General features: G+C 49.6%; 1 protein-coding gene across 5 annotated transcripts in view; it reads left to right on the forward strand.

Moving 5' to 3' along the window:
* The window catches only part of MCTP1 (multiple C2 and transmembrane domain containing 1), a 163,218-nt gene that overhangs the window by 34,338 nt on the left and 113,524 nt on the right, over positions 1-15,356 (forward strand). For 4 of the 5 annotated variants that reach the window (XR_012946475.1, XM_032968646.2, XM_076073113.1 and 1 more), the window contains one exon: positions 4,675-4,725. The exons of the other annotated variant lie outside the window; for it this stretch is intronic. Coding sequence is in view for 3 of the 4 variants with exons in the window: in XM_032968646.2 (XP_032824537.2) it covers positions 4,675-4,725 (51 nt within the window). In the remaining variant the exon portion in view is untranslated. The remainder of the gene's footprint in view (positions 1-4,674; positions 4,726-15,356) is intronic. 5 annotated transcript variants of the gene reach the window in all.

Raw genomic sequence — 15,356 nt, forward strand, 5'->3', positions numbered from 1 at the left:
CCTTACTGATATCATCAAGGAGCATAAAACATCACGCGAACTCCAGTCATCCTCACAGCAGCAGCGGCTTTTGGCTAATGAACAAAGGCGGTCGCCGCATCGCGCGCTTTCAGATGCGCTTCTGCGGCCGTCTGGAACGCTCTTCCTTAGGAAGCCACTGGAGCTGCGCACTTTTACATCATCTAGATTGAAAGCTCATTTCTTTAGAACTGCCTTTTTGTGTTAAGTTTGTTGTCTTTCCCTCGCACCTCTGATTAGCACGGTTGGCTACGTAAGGTGCAAAAAAAGTTCAACATACATACGTACAAATTGTTGCCGGTTCTGTTTTCGCATTTTTGACGTTGCCGGGTCATAAATTTGGCTCAGATAATTTACGTGCCCCGACCCCAAAAAATATCTGCTGTGAATCGCACGGTGGTTAAAGCGACGCGACACATGACCCGTCCCCCCATCACGGGGCCCGAGGGTCACGTGACGGCTTCTTCACCGCGCACTTATCTTGCCACCCTTGCTGTCGTGCGGACCCTCCAGCCGTGCAAGGCAGCGAAAATTGCAATGCGTATCGACGCCCGTTGCACGGTACACCTCATGCAAGCTGTACATATTATTCCAATGCGTCCAAACCGCCCGCCCCCTCCTGCCCCTACACACGCGGCCGGCTGTGAGCGAACGCGTCGCGCGCGCCAGAGATCGCCTTTACAACGCAGCCGCTGGCTCGGCCGACTCCAATGCGGTCCAAATTTTTTTTTAAAAAAATGTCACGGCGCAACCCTCCCGAGTCGTCGCCTGCTCGCTCGCTCGCTCACGCCACGTCGTCTGCCGGAACAGCCTCCACGAGAGGAAACCCCTCGAGCGTATTTGGTTTACTCTTCCACGCCGATGAGACGTTGCCAACAGCGTACCCCGCCACACGCGATTGGACACAAATGTGACTGCGAAGGGGAGTATATGGCAGAGAGGGGGTGAAGCTGACACTCTGCTCGAAGAACGTTTCACAGGGAGCGAGGGAGAGCCAGTCAAAGGCACAACAGAAGGATATACTGTATGGTGTTGAGTCTGAGTCTACACAGATGGAGGGCTTCGGTAATGCAGGAGCAGAGTAGGAGCAACCTCCCAATTGTGTGCACACGCCTCATACATTAGTCCGTTAGAGCCCCCACCGCACTCCCCACCACTGTGTATTTGTATGTACTTGCGAATTTGTTGATTTGGGCTCTAGGTCCTTACCTGGTTAAAATAAAATAAAAAAATAGTTCATAGCTCAGTTAAGCTTTGAAATGCCATGGGGCTTGATCGGGTCGTTCTGATGCCAGGCCCTATCGTGCGCGCCGTGCCGCCGCGTATAATATTGCACAAAATAAATACAAATAAATCCCGGACGCTGGTACTTAATCCCCCTCCCCCGTAATCCCCCATGGGCTTAGCTGGCGCGTACGTTCGCCGTAGACACTATTTAGTGGGCTTTCACGTGACGGGGCAGCAATGTGTGTACGTGCGGCCATCGTGGGATTTGGGTGGCTTTTGTGGGACGAAGCGTTTGATTTTCGGTGCCGTCACCAAAAGACATCGCCTCGATTTCAGCCTGTCACACTCTGGTACTCGATCGAGCCACTTCATTATTCATTTTATTACCGCTTCACTTATTTTACCCAGGAAAGCCTCGCCGAGTCTCTTCTTCGGGAGGGTCCTGGAAAGCTGTCGCAGTTGGGGTGGCGATGATTGCTGCTGTGTGTTACCCCCTGTCGAATAATTTGTGGTAGCGATTTTTCAAATTGTAGGGCACGCAATGGCCTACTCACGGGGTCTCTAACATCCATTGCGAAGCGGACGGCACGGGTCTATAAGTCACAGTGGCGTAACATGGTTGGCGTGGGCCCTGGTACAATGTATATGTACGTATGTTGAACTTCTTTCTCACCGTACTTAGCCAACCGTGCTGATTGGATTGCACTCCCCCCCCACCCTCATTTTCATCTCCTACAGGGCAATCAGAGCTTAGGATGACACCAGGGGTTGTAGAGTTTATTGAAACAATTTCGATTTAAAGCTTTCGTGACTGCAGGGATTCATCTTCTTGGTTCTGCGCTGTCTTTCCGACAGCTCTGTTTCTTCACCTGAGGACGGCTGCTTGTGTTGTGGCCGAAACGTCGTGAGAATTTTATTTTATTATGTTTTATTATTATTCTACGTGACTTTACCGAAAGAACCAAGAAGAGTTATTGAAAGAGTTTATTGAAACACGCGGTTTTAGACAGGCTTTCATTGCACTGTAATCGGTAATGTGTGTGTGTTGTGCTGCGTTGTGTGACTGAATCGTTTCGTTAACAATGCAATACTTTTGGAGAAAAAATGAAAAGGAATGTGATGGGCCCCCCACTCTTTGAAGCCTGGTGCCTCAGCCACTCACTGGCCCATGGGATGTGTCTGTGATCTGCCTAATTGGTATGTGAGAGTTATGTCAATCCCTGCTATCCCAGTAAAACAAAAACTTTGTGTCTTGCCATGCTAAAGTGCTTGATGCTGTAGTATTTGAAAGTGTCTGCCAGTCATCTCAGGTAGTTAACTCGTAACATCTGGGTCTCGGTCCCATGACCTCCTGCCTGCAAGCCTTCCGACACTTCACGTGGCCTCAAAGTGCACCGGGCTAGGCATAAGTGCTGCTGTGGTGATGTCACCGCCACTTAGTGGCGAATGGCGGCTGTTGTTGTGTTGCGGGGAGTGGTGGTGCAGTGGTTCACGCTATGCCCTATGAACCCGGTACAACCTGGGTTTGAATCCACGCCGTAGCTAAATTACTTGGCAAGTATTTTTTGATTTAAAGCTTTCGTGACTGCAGTAATTCATATTCTTAGCTCTTTCGGTAAAGTCACGTTGAAGGGAAACAATAAAATAATAAAATATATATAAAACAATAAAAATTATCACGACGTTTCGACCATAACACAAACGGTCGTCATCAGGTGTGAAAAAATAAATTAATGCAAACCGACACTTCTTTCAAATGTTTCTTGCCGTTGGTTTTTTCACACCTGATGACGACCGTTTGTGTTATGGTCGAAACGTCGTGAGAATTTTTATTGTTTTATATATATTTTATTATTTTATTGTTTTCCTTCAACGTGACTTTACCGAAAGAGCTAAGAATACTTGGCAAGTAGTGTCTGAATCTGTACCGGACCTCCCCAAGATGAACTCAATCTTAAAGGAGTGCCTAGTGCGGTGTGTGAACGTCAGCACAGGTGAGACAAAAACTGCCGTGCATGATGCTGGTCAACAACACCCTCCCATGCATCAAAACGGTCTTAATAGGTGCTCGCTAACACTACTTGTCACAACAGCCGATTTCATCGCTGCCATCTGGACTCTGGGCACCCACTGTGGCTTGTTCCCTCCTTTGTAACCATTTCCGTGGGTTCATCATCATCATTGATGGTATCTCCACTGATGGACAAAGGCCTCCTCAAGCCATTGCCATCTCTCGCGGTTCATAATGAAGGTTTTTGGGTTAGATCGCGTTATTTATAAATGTGTCGTAACCCTCCACCACCCGACACGGCCAATCAGCAAAACAGTGTCACGTTGACAAAAGACAAATAATTCACTACTTTAGCCCACCGGTGTGTTGAATTCTTTGTCTTTTGTCAACGTGACACTTTTTTTGCTGATTGGCCGTGTCGGGTGGTGGAGGGTTACGACACATTTATAAATAACGCGATCTAACCCAAAAACCTTTATCATGAATAATATTGGTCGCGAAAGCCTACGTGTATCTCTCGCGGTGTCAATGATGCAACAATCCATCCATGACAGCCTTGATTATCTTGCCTGCATACATTCTCTCCAGGACATGCCTTGCCCGCTGATCCTGTGGGCCCCTCCGTTGCTATTTGTGAAGCGCTCCTTATCTCATGCTTCTGCGAACACCTGGGCCCTGAGACAAGCCTGTTTGGAACAAAAGCTAATTACACCCAGCCATAGGGGGTCGGCACTTTCCCCTCTCGCCAATAAAATTCAACCTCTCTTCGTTTTTTTTCGGGGGCAGTTCCTCCGTCCCCTGGGGAAAATGAAGACGGCAAGAAAGGTGGCCAATATACGACTTGAACTCTGTCAACCGAGCAGCCTCAGTCGTCGTGGGAAAGTAATAAAAGGGAAAGCAGACAAATCCTGATTAAAGCGCCCCCAGAAATGTTTCGTCCCGACACTAATTGGCGCCGCCGCCGCTGTAATTCGCGACACTCTTTTCGGATGAATTCTCCCCGCTGGCGCGTCTCCGAGTTTAGCCGTGCGACATTGCTTGGCCACGGCTCGCGAGAGGCGGCGGGCGGGGGGTAGGGGGGGGGGGCGAATTCGCAAAAGCCCCTCCCGGTACCGCCGCGCGGCGCTCCTTGACCCGCTCTCTGTGTGCGTGCGCTCGGTCCTCTCCTCTCCACCCCCCCGCCCCCCCCCGAAGGGTTAAACGACAAACAAAAAAACCCCACGCGGGATCGCGCCGTCCGATTACACCGCGGAGAGGACTCGAGCGCGCCGAGCGGAGCGCGTCTGCCGGCCGGGCTTTCGGAGGAGGTCCGGCGTCGCGGGTTTCTAACGAGGACGCGCGGGCCCGAGCCGAGCGGCGCGGCTGGTCACTGGCGGCGGGCGCTGACGGCGTGCGCGTGTGCGCGTGTCCGCTTGCAGGGCCGTTCCGCGATGGAGCAGGGCCACCCCGGCCTCGGCGTGAGGACAGAGGTAAGGGCCGCTCCACTCGGTTGTTGAGTGGGCCTCCGCGGGCCTCCGCGGGCCTCCGCGGGCCTCCGCGGGCCTCCGCGTGCGGCGCGTCCTGTTGTGCCGCCGCCGCCGCCGCGCGTTGTTCGTCGCGACGTCCGACGTTTCGCCCCGCGTGTGTGCTGTGCCGAACAACAACGACCCGAAAACAGTTCGGGAAATATTTGTCGTACGTACGATGCCTGCTGTGCGCCGGTGACTGACCTTGTACATTTTTTTTCGTGCAGTTACTTGCTCGATGCTTCAATCACTCGCTCGCCGAATGCTACAAAGCTCTTGCTGTCGTTTTGTTTGTAAACTCGGTTTATAGGCAGTAACGGCGTGGAATTATGGAGGGAAGGATCCACGAAAACCCCCGCCCCTACCCCAGCGATTCCGCGAAAGTATTTGTCGTCGATTCGCTTTTTGTGAGATGTGCCAATTGCTCGCGAGTCTTTCGCGGCCGCCGGGATGACGTTCAACCCCATCGCACCCCAGCGCACGCCCGTCGCGCCACTTCCGTGCCTGCGTCGTCATCTATCGTAATGATAACGAACACAAGCATCACGACCGATATTAATGAATGGGCGCGTCGTTTGTGGCCCGAGTCCGAGCGAACCTTCGAAGTGCCGAGAGAACCACGGGCGTGATTGCCCTCCTGTGCGGCGGCCTCCGTTTTCAGCGCTCCGTTGCGAGCGCGTGGTGTTTATTTTTCCGTCTCTTCGTCAGCTTCCTTTGCAGCAGCTCCTCGATTCTGGCCGATCCACACAATCGCTCGAACACGACGGTGCAGTGCTACAGCCCCCGCTGTTCCCCACCCACCCCCCCCACCCCCAAGCAGTTGCTGGATTGTGAAACGGTTTACCCACTGCGTCGTTCCCATTGTCCACGAGAATGGGAACGACGCGGAAAAGTGTTGCGCAAAGAAGTTACAGAGAGAGCAGGTGGCACGCTCGGAATTGCGCTGAGCCACAGACAAACACACACATTCACGTATGTATGTATGTATGTTGACCTTCAACATTTACAATCCGAGTACGACATTTCGCACCGGTGTGTTGAACTAGTAACGTTTTGGAATGTTTTGTCTTCGTGACTCACCTTGCTAATAGGTTGTGTCAGGTGGTGGGTGGGTGGGGGGGGGTTAACGGCACATTTATATTTACGCGATCTAACCCAAAAAAAACCCTCTTATGGATAATATTGGTTCGCGAAAAGCCGACGTGTTAAACTGATGTTGAACTTCTTTCGCACCGCACGATGTAGCCAACCGTGCTAATCGGAGGTGCGAGGGAAAGACAACAATCTAAACGCAGTTCTGAATAAATGAGCTTTTAATCTAGATTTAAAGAGTGCATAGCACCAGTCGCTTCCCCATATCGGAACGTTCCAGACGGCTGCAGAAGTGCATCTGAAAGCGCGCGACGCAGCGACCATCTTTGTTCGACGGTCAGCCAAAAGCAGCAGCAGCTGCTGCTGCGAGGATGGCCGGAGTTTGCGTGATGGTTTATTCAGCGGTGGATAGATTATGGCTGATAAATATGATGACGATGATGGCTGACGCGGAAGGTGGTGGGACTAAAGGTTCCCGGGGAGGGGGCGGGCTGGAGGGTAAGCGAGCGTGAGATTACGAGGACCCCCTTCCCTCTTCCTCCGTGTTTGTGTCGCGGTGGGCGAACGGTTTGTGGCGGCCAACGGGCCAAAGGGGAGGTGGGTCGCACGTCCGCTCTGTGTGCGAGCGAGCAGCTTGCCTTGACGGCGGGTCTCCCCGATTGGAGCCTCTCACCACTCGTGGGGGGGGGGGGGGGCTCGATCGAGAAATCCGTTGCCCTCCTGGAAATCGGCCGCCACTGACGGTGGAGACGATCGAATTTCGCGGCATTATGTTGCCGAGTCCTTCATATCGAAAACGCAATTAACGAGTTCGGCCGTGGACAATTGCCAGAACGCAGTGTGGACATTTGTCCGACTGCCGGACCGAACGGCAAAACAAGCGTTTTTTTTTTGGTCAGCGTGTTGCTGCCACTGCTACTGCGGCAGCAGCAGGTTGTTGAATGAAATACATTAACACGTTTTTTACTGCCAGATCACACACTATTGAAATGTGCTGAAATGCAGGCTCAATTGGGAAATGTGTTTTTGGTCTGAATGCAAATGCTGCTGCTGTGCGAAACACATTTGCACGTTGCAGCTCCCGCTATCAACAATTGTTCTCGTGCACCGTGTGTTTTCAGAGTACTATAACGCTTTCTTGGAGACGGCGGAAGGCAGGATCGGTGGCGCGGCGGTTAGCGCACTGTGCGATAAATATGGCGAACCGAGTGTGATTCGGGGCCACGTTGGTTATCACCACCGGCGAGTGATACCTGAGCCGGTCCTTCGACAATCTGCAACCGACCATTGTGGTGAAGTATGGTCAAACAATGCCTACTATCACCACAACATGGGGTGGGGGGGGTGCTTGATCCAGCAGTGGATTGACAAACGACTGAACATTCATAATCGTATATTTGCCATTCTTTTTGGTATTTCAATCCACGATATATATATAAAAAAAAAAATCTACTTTTAATTATTTTCTACATTTCTTGAACATGTTGTCCAACTGACCGATGGCGGAGGGTCCGAGTGCGGGGGAGGAGGAGGAGGAGGAACACCTTTCCAGCAATCTTCACTTCTCCCCTGGAAGTTGCTCCGTGCCTCTACGCGATAGATGGCAAGACGGAAGCGTCCGGTGGTCGTGTAGTAAAAAAATAAAAATCCGATTTGCTTTTTAAACGTTTCGGTAATCTTCGTGCGTTTAATGCCCTGCAGCCAGCGGATGGCCGTTTTTGAAAATAATCCGAGCTTGCATTGAGTGCGTCTGCACACAGATGTGTGTTTTAATTGCAATGAGTTCAACGGCGACCGCTTGAGTGGCGGGTGTTTGGGAGAGAGGTGGGTTGGGGGGAAGTATGCATTAGCCACGCACTTTTTGCGTATCCCCTAGCCAATGGATACGCAGTTCCGTAGCTTGCACGGAGCGGCGTGGCGCCAAAACTGGCGCTCAATCGCCGGGGCTTCTTCGTCCCTTTATCTCACGTCGATTGATGTCCACATCTCGAGTTGTGCTCGAGCGGCATTGTGGATACTGTGATGGAGAACGTTAGTGGCAGTGGCGCGTCCCTTTGTCACACGCACCGTTGGGTAAATTGCCTCCCCCCGCACACAACTGAGTCGGTCTCCGGGGGCTCGTTTAGCCGTACTTCACCACGCCGCTCCCTGTGCTCGTCGGTGTGGGACTGTTGGTGCCATTCGCCACGGAGGTTATAGCCGTGGCCGGAAATTAAACTCGCCGGGTTCATAGCGCAATGCACTACCCCAACTGCGCCCGTCTTGTTCGTTACCGTTTTAACCTCATGGTGCGTACTCTAAACGTGGACCGCCATTTAGTCAATCGACTGCTAGATGAGGGCCTTCCTGCACTGTGCGTGTCATGGGGGTTGTGCGTGACGATACTTGGCCACGCTGTAAGCCACGGTATTTTTTTGTTACGTTTTCTGTTCGGTTTTCGGCTCACACGTCATAGTGTTTTTTTTTTAGCCGTCAAAAAATGTTTCGCGTGTGAGTGGCTGCTGTTTAGCGATAATGCCTCAATATACTGCGAGTGGGTGAAACCCCCTCCGTGAGAAGGAATCCATATCTCGTAGCGGAACATATGTACGAGAGGACGATTTAATGTAAAATTTCGCCTTCGGCCGTGGATACGCGGTGCGTGCATTTACACGACGTGCACAAGAAGCACCGGGGCACGTCGCAGATGAGTGATGTTCGTACATTTCGTCCGGCGGAGAAATTGTCACCCAGCGTGTTACAAGTGGCGGAGAATTGACGAACTAAAGCACCGATGATGAGCTACCCTGCTGCATGCTCTCGTGTTGCCAAATTTGTATTGGTATTTTTTGGTATTTTAATAAGCGATGTAAAAGCTACTTTATTATTTTATTTATTTAACATGTTATCCAACTCACCGAGACTGTTACTGAACCGACTGGAAGACCCCATACATTGAATGAATGCAGCCTCACCACCATATTATCCATTATTACGTATTTCTTTCGAACTAATTTTCGTGTTAAGTTTCTTGTCCTTCTCTCGCACCTCCGATTTGGCACGGTTGGCTTCGTACAGTGTGAAAGAAGTTCAACGTTCATACATTTAACATAAATGAGTGTTTCAGTTTATTTGATTTGTTACGCGGATTATCCCATTTAGCCAGTTGCCCAGCTACTCTACGGAGGAAGTCCGTGGATTGTGAGCACAGCAGCAGCTACAAAAACAAAGACATAAATATTGCAGAGGACGAGAGCAGTGTCCTTAAGGAATATTGCCCCACTTACAAACGAGAGAATAGCTGGTAACGATGTGGCCCTGTAATTGCGTATTACTTGTTGACGCCATTGCTCGCAAAAGGGCCTTACTGGAGGGAGCTCTTGAGCGGTGTTTCTCCACTAATTTTCAGATGGGGGGAGAGGTGGGGGCACTTTCGCCGATAAGACTTCATCAGCGTGAGGTCCACCATGCCGCCTGCAAGGGGTTGTTTTCACACTTGTGTATTGTCGGGGCTGCCAGTAGCTCGCGGGCCTTGCAATGAAGAACCACTGCTCTCGAAAGCGCCGCTAGATGGGCCTTCTTATCCACGCTGGTCAGACGTCTTGCAAGAGGTGGGAGTACCCACACTTTACCCCACCACATGCAACCTGCCCAGTAACTAACCGCGGTATAACCTGTTTTAACCGCTGGGTGGGCAGAGGAGTTTGTGGGTGGTGGATTGACGCAACTTTGCCCCTTTATTTCAGCTGCGGTGCTGACAGATGCTGCCGCGGTGCAGTGGTCACAGCCGCGTTCTGAACCTGCGATCCAGAGACTTGGCTTATGGTTAGTTAGTTAATCTTCTTCAACCCCGATGGGACATGAGGCCGCAGTGAGTTCCCTCCACCTCTTCCTGTCCTTGGCAACATGTTGAGCCTCGCCCCAAGAGAGGTCGATCGTCGCCACCAGCTCGTCCTTGGCGGTGTTGCGCCAGGTTGGCCTTGGGTACTCCCGGGGTTTCCTTTTGCCCGACGGTGTCCATCTTAGGGCAATGTTTGGTATACGGCCCTGGTCCATTCTGAGAACATGTCCCAGCCATCTTGGCTTATGGCTCTGATAAAAAAAAAGCGTGACAAATCACCGCTGCGAAAAATATAAATAAATAACCGTCGCTGGCAGTGACAATAAATTCAGCCCAGTGCGATCAAAGCAATAATGGCAGAACGAAATAACCAAAACGAAAGCCTTGCCTTTTTGTTTGCAAAGCATGGTTTTAAATTTGCATCACTCAACATAACCGGATCCACGAACCACCCCTTCCTGTTGGCTCAGTTCTCTTCGCCTGCGACTTTTGCGAGGGGTATCGATCATAGTCTTGGCACCATTTGCATCAATCCTGTGATCTCTGTACAAGTGTCACTTTCTCAGGTTGTGGGATATCGAGGGTTCAGATATTTGAGGCGTAAGATGCGGAGGAGCTGTGAGGCTAAAAATATTTTGTTGTTGTAACATGCACAAAGCACACGAAAGATCCCGCGATGTCATTTGCTTCGGGCGTCATCGTCCAAATTAGCCAAATTAAAATAAAACCTACTCGCAAATTACTCAATTGAGATCACACACGGCAACACCACCCTCTGCTGTGAAGCCTCCTGCAGGCTGTGCCTGTGAAACATGATGCCGATATGAGAATGGCGCGCGGATACCAAATGTGCTCAATTATTATTTTAATTAATAGTGGAAAGGTCATAAGTGATCTTACCGAACTGAGAATTGCCCTATGTCCTCGCTTGCTATTGGCTCGCATTAAGTATTTTACATCGGTTTGGCGACGGAGGAGTGTAGCGGGATATACCGGTGAAGCAGGGATGAGAGATGAAAAGAGCGAATGCTTAACACGTAGCCTTTTGTGACCAATATTGTCCATAATAGAGGTGTTTTGGGTTAGATTGCGTTTAAATGTGTCGTTAAACCCGCCACCACCCGACACAGCCAACTAGTAAGGGTTGTCACGTAAACAGAACGTGCCAATTCGTCACTAGTACAGCAACACCGGTGTGTTGGGAGAGTAAATCCATGACATTTAGAATCTGAGTACGAAGTCTCTCCAGTAATTACAACCAGCATCATCAGGCGACAAACAGATTTGTGGAGAAATCCTCCTAATTCGCTTTTAAATAAAGGGATAATTGGCAATCTAACCCCTCAAAAAACCCTCTATTTTGAGATGTGGTGCTGCAGAAGAACGGAGCGAGTTGGGCTGGTGTGGTGAGAGTCAGAGATGTACTGGGAGAGAATAAACGCGAGCAGACAAGTCTGATGAGAAGGCTGGTGGCATGCGTGGGACATTAACCTCAGAGGGTTACAGCTGAGGCTGTGATGAGATGATTCTGCAGGAAGAATGGAAGGGTGGGGGAGAGATTAGTGAATTGATGATTTGGTAGGAACACTGTGAGACAGCTGTTGAGCACAGTGCAATGCGCTTTGACGGAACTCTCCGTGAGAAATAACAACTGAAGATGGCGAGGAGATGGAAAAGCATCTGTCACAGACGGATAGATCAGCCGTAAAACCTTGCCAGCTGACGTCGTTCTCTTGCGGTGAATCCGCACCAATCCTACGATATCATCAATGCGGTTTGTGCAGCGCCTTTGGTTTTAATTGCCTTTTGTTTTAGTTCTGCTGGTGAGATACTTTGATTGTAAATGATCTGAGAGAGAGAGAGAGTAAAAAAACGCCTTTGTTCTGCGTGCGTTGGTGCCGGAGGAATTTGGGGCATTGCAGTACAATGGCAAAGCAAATATGTATTCAACAAAATTAAATCTAAAACGTCAACCAAGCTTTATCAAGGGGAACACGTGTTTCTAAAGTCAACATTTCAGAGAGAGGATTTGGATACGTTAAAAAACGTGCCGACGACGATTACAAACAAATTCAAAGATCTCCTGTATGCAGCATTGATAGACTGTAGGGGCACGTTGCTTTTAGCGAGCACCTATGAAGGGCAATCATTGCGGGTGTAGGTGGGTGGGTGGCTGAAAGCCTTTGTCTCACCCAGAGTGGCGATGTTTAACACACGGCAGCAGGGTGCACGCACGCGACCACATCACCCAGCATGCATCCGACCTCATCGGATCTCGCAAGCCAAGCGGGTTTGAGCCTGTTTGGCACGTGGCTGGGTGATGTTGTATATATAGGCCTTTTTCCAAAAATTAATATTAAAAATAATTCTGCCATTTTTTAAAATAATAATAATCGATAAAATAAATAAATAGAACACCCTTAAACCCGCTACCTCCCACAAGCACCAAGCATCTGGAGGTCGTAAAAGGCCATTAAATAATAAACTCCGGGGCAAAGTGAGGTTAACGACGACGATCTGCAAAATCTCCAGATTGCCAAAGGACCGCATGCCATGACCTGCTTGGCGCTTTGGACAGTTCACAAACAAATATCCAGAATCACAGGCACGGACACAGAGCACAGGACAAACGGACATTATAACTGATATACTTTTTTTTTACGGAAAAAGTTTAAGCTTGGCTATAAGAATAAGTCGACATTATAGACTGCAGTATTCCTTATATTATTTCTTATTGTATCTTTCTATCTACGTGACTTTACCAAGAGAACCAAAGTACATGAGCTCCTGCAATCACGAAAACTTAAGTCCAAACTAAGCTATATCTCTGACCTCGAGAATAAAGAGCACGGATCCCTGGATGCAGACAGGGAACAAAAATTAATAAAACCCTTGAAATACCGGAGGTAAAATCTAATGACATTACAAATCTTGGTTAAACATAAACAAAATAATAATCAAAAGAGATTAGACCACGGGTAACTCAAAAGATATACAAGAAAATAGGTCAAACACACAAGACCAGATAATATGTATTCCATGAAATCAGAGCCTCCCTGGCCGCCTTTGTCTTCCAACAATTTGACAAACACATGGTAGCCATGAATACGTATAAAAGGTGCGTCCCCTCCCTTAGCAAACGCCACGAAGAGAGGGGTTGGGAGTGCAAACAAACATCAATTTGATGTAAAGCAGCCCGCCCAGGGTCACCAAGGGAAGAGGGGGGGGGCAATCAGGCGCGGCCGCGGGGGGAGAGCATGACGGAGTAAGCATCTGTTTTTTTCTCTCGCAAGAGACGCGCAGAGGGCAGACATTTTCAGGTATAAACAGCAACACGACACACAAATTTGAGCTCGGCAAGGGACAGCTCGGAAGAGGACAGCAAGCCAGCTCCGGGGCATGGCCTCGAGATCGACAACAATGCGTGTGGTGCATCGCAGAGAAGAGGGGCGAGGTGATGCTCTGTGCTGAGCATCGCTGAAAGTTATTCTCAGCGTCAAGCAATCAACCTCGAGAAAGGGCGGAGAGGGCCAAGCACCGACCAAGCCAGCATTGCAGAGAACCAGCTGCACGCGCAATCGGCACCGCCAGAGAGAGACGGAGCAAGAGAGAGAGCGCGCAGCAGCGCCACCAGCGCCACCGAGCGAGGGTGCCAGCTGCCAGCGGACAAGCGTTGTGCCGACTCGGCTCATCCAGCAGGGGAAAGAGCCTGACCAGCCGCCCGTGAGCAAGAGTGTCGGCACCAGCGAGCACGCCGTGGGTTCGACCCACACGCGCACGGAGCGGCACCGGCTGGGAACCAAGACGAGAGTGAGGAACTGCAGCCGGCGGACGAGCTGCGGGCGCTATCTGACGACGGATCATCGCGCGCCGACGGCGAGCTTCGTGCCGACTCTTCCAGCCAGCTGTGGACAGAAACTGTGGCCGCCCCCGAGCAAGAGAGAGAACGAAGCCGTTTGTACGACCCTCCCCCACACTCACACCCTCACGACGCATCGCCCGGCGTCTGCTTTACGCAAAGAATTGAACAAGTGGCAAAGAAGACACACAACACGCATATCGGGACAAATAAGGTTGTTCCAAAAAGTTGTCTTTGTGTTTCAAGAAGGGTTGCCATTCCAAGGTGGTGCGTTAAATAACAACTGATCGTGAAGAACATTGCTGCCCATGGAGTTACATGGATACGGTCATTTAGAAGTATTTTAGTCGTTCGTTTTTTTTCTTTTTAATTGCATAATCTTGCCAATGAATTAACTATTGCCTTCGGGACATGTTTCTTTATTGCCCTTCGTATGAATATCGTTGCATGAATTTTTAAGGACTTTTCCTCTCGCCGTGTATGCTCGCGTACTCTGAGGACTAATCGATTGTACTGTTACCCAGTTAGCAAACGTGACTATTGAGGGTTAAATGTATAGATCAGTGAGGGGGACATCTCCAGGAGTACTGTGTTGACAATTCCAAGCATAAGAGTTTGCATATTAGAGTGTTAAGGTTTTGTGTAGAAATTAAAATTGCTTAACCCAGAAGTGTCTGAGTGGTGCCTTCCTAAGTTCATGCAAAATAATCTTAATTATCAGAACTGTATCCTGCGGTGAGATTTGAATTTGGAGACCTGATATGAATACACTAAGACATAATCAGTAAATGTTAAAGCGAGAATAATTGTATTATACCGATTGATAATACAACCATAGACAACGAAGCCGAGCTTAATCTAGCATACTTACATCACACCTACATAACTTCATACAATTAATTGTCTTATCCATATTTATAATACTACCCTCGACAACGAGGTTGAGCGTAATTATCATAATGGTGTGCAATAGCATAATCGCACACATTCACATACATTAATACGATTATCTCTCTAATTGGCATAATTCATACGCATAAGTACATCAATTAACATAATTTCGGATAATTACGCATTTTCCCAATTTCATTCAATTTTTATTATTTTAATTAAATTTTCAATACCCGGCAGTGCATAGGGAGCGGTGGTGGAGCGGTTAGCGCTACGCTGCGCTACGAACCCATTCGACACAGGTTCGATTCCCGCTCACGGCCTATGCTATTATCTGAACCGGTCTCGGGCCTCCCCTAGGTCGACTCAGCCTCAAACGCGCACCTGGTGCGGTGTGTTAATATCACCACTGGGGAGGCAAAGGCGGCCGGGCGTGGTGCTGGCCACCCACCACATCATGTGCCGTGGTGGTATTCATTGGTGCTCGCTAACCTCTTGCTCCTAGAGTAAGTTAATGCTATACGGGGGATCTTTGTTTGGTGGTTGTTGTAGATGTGGGGCTGTGAGTTGGGCGGCACTTTGTTATGTTATACCGTATATGTAAACATATTTCTCACGTGGACAACGTCTTAAGGTGGAATGCCTCATTTGCAAGATTGTCTATTGCTGTGCAGCAATTTAATTCAGTCCACATTCAATTCGATGAATCTCAACGTCACCTCATTGTGCAACTCGGAAAGAAGCGGGAATGCTTTACAGAACCCATGCGTACGCGTGTTTATTCTTCCTCGTCAAAGCCATTATTAATATTAATTACAGCTTCCGCAGGCTTCACAATTGGCGCACGAGCCAGCGCCGATCGCTGCACGCCACAGAAAAAAACCCCCCGTAATCTCCGCTCCAGAAAGAATAGCTCGCGGTGAACGTCGTGTT

The sequence above is a fragment of the Petromyzon marinus genome, chromosome 40, assembly GCF_048934315.1.
Source record: "Petromyzon marinus isolate PM22_M1 ecotype Great Lakes invasive population chromosome 40, UKy_Petmar_22M1.pri1.0, whole genome shotgun sequence".
Taxonomy (NCBI): Eukaryota; Metazoa; Chordata; class Hyperoartia; order Petromyzontiformes; family Petromyzontidae; genus Petromyzon; species Petromyzon marinus.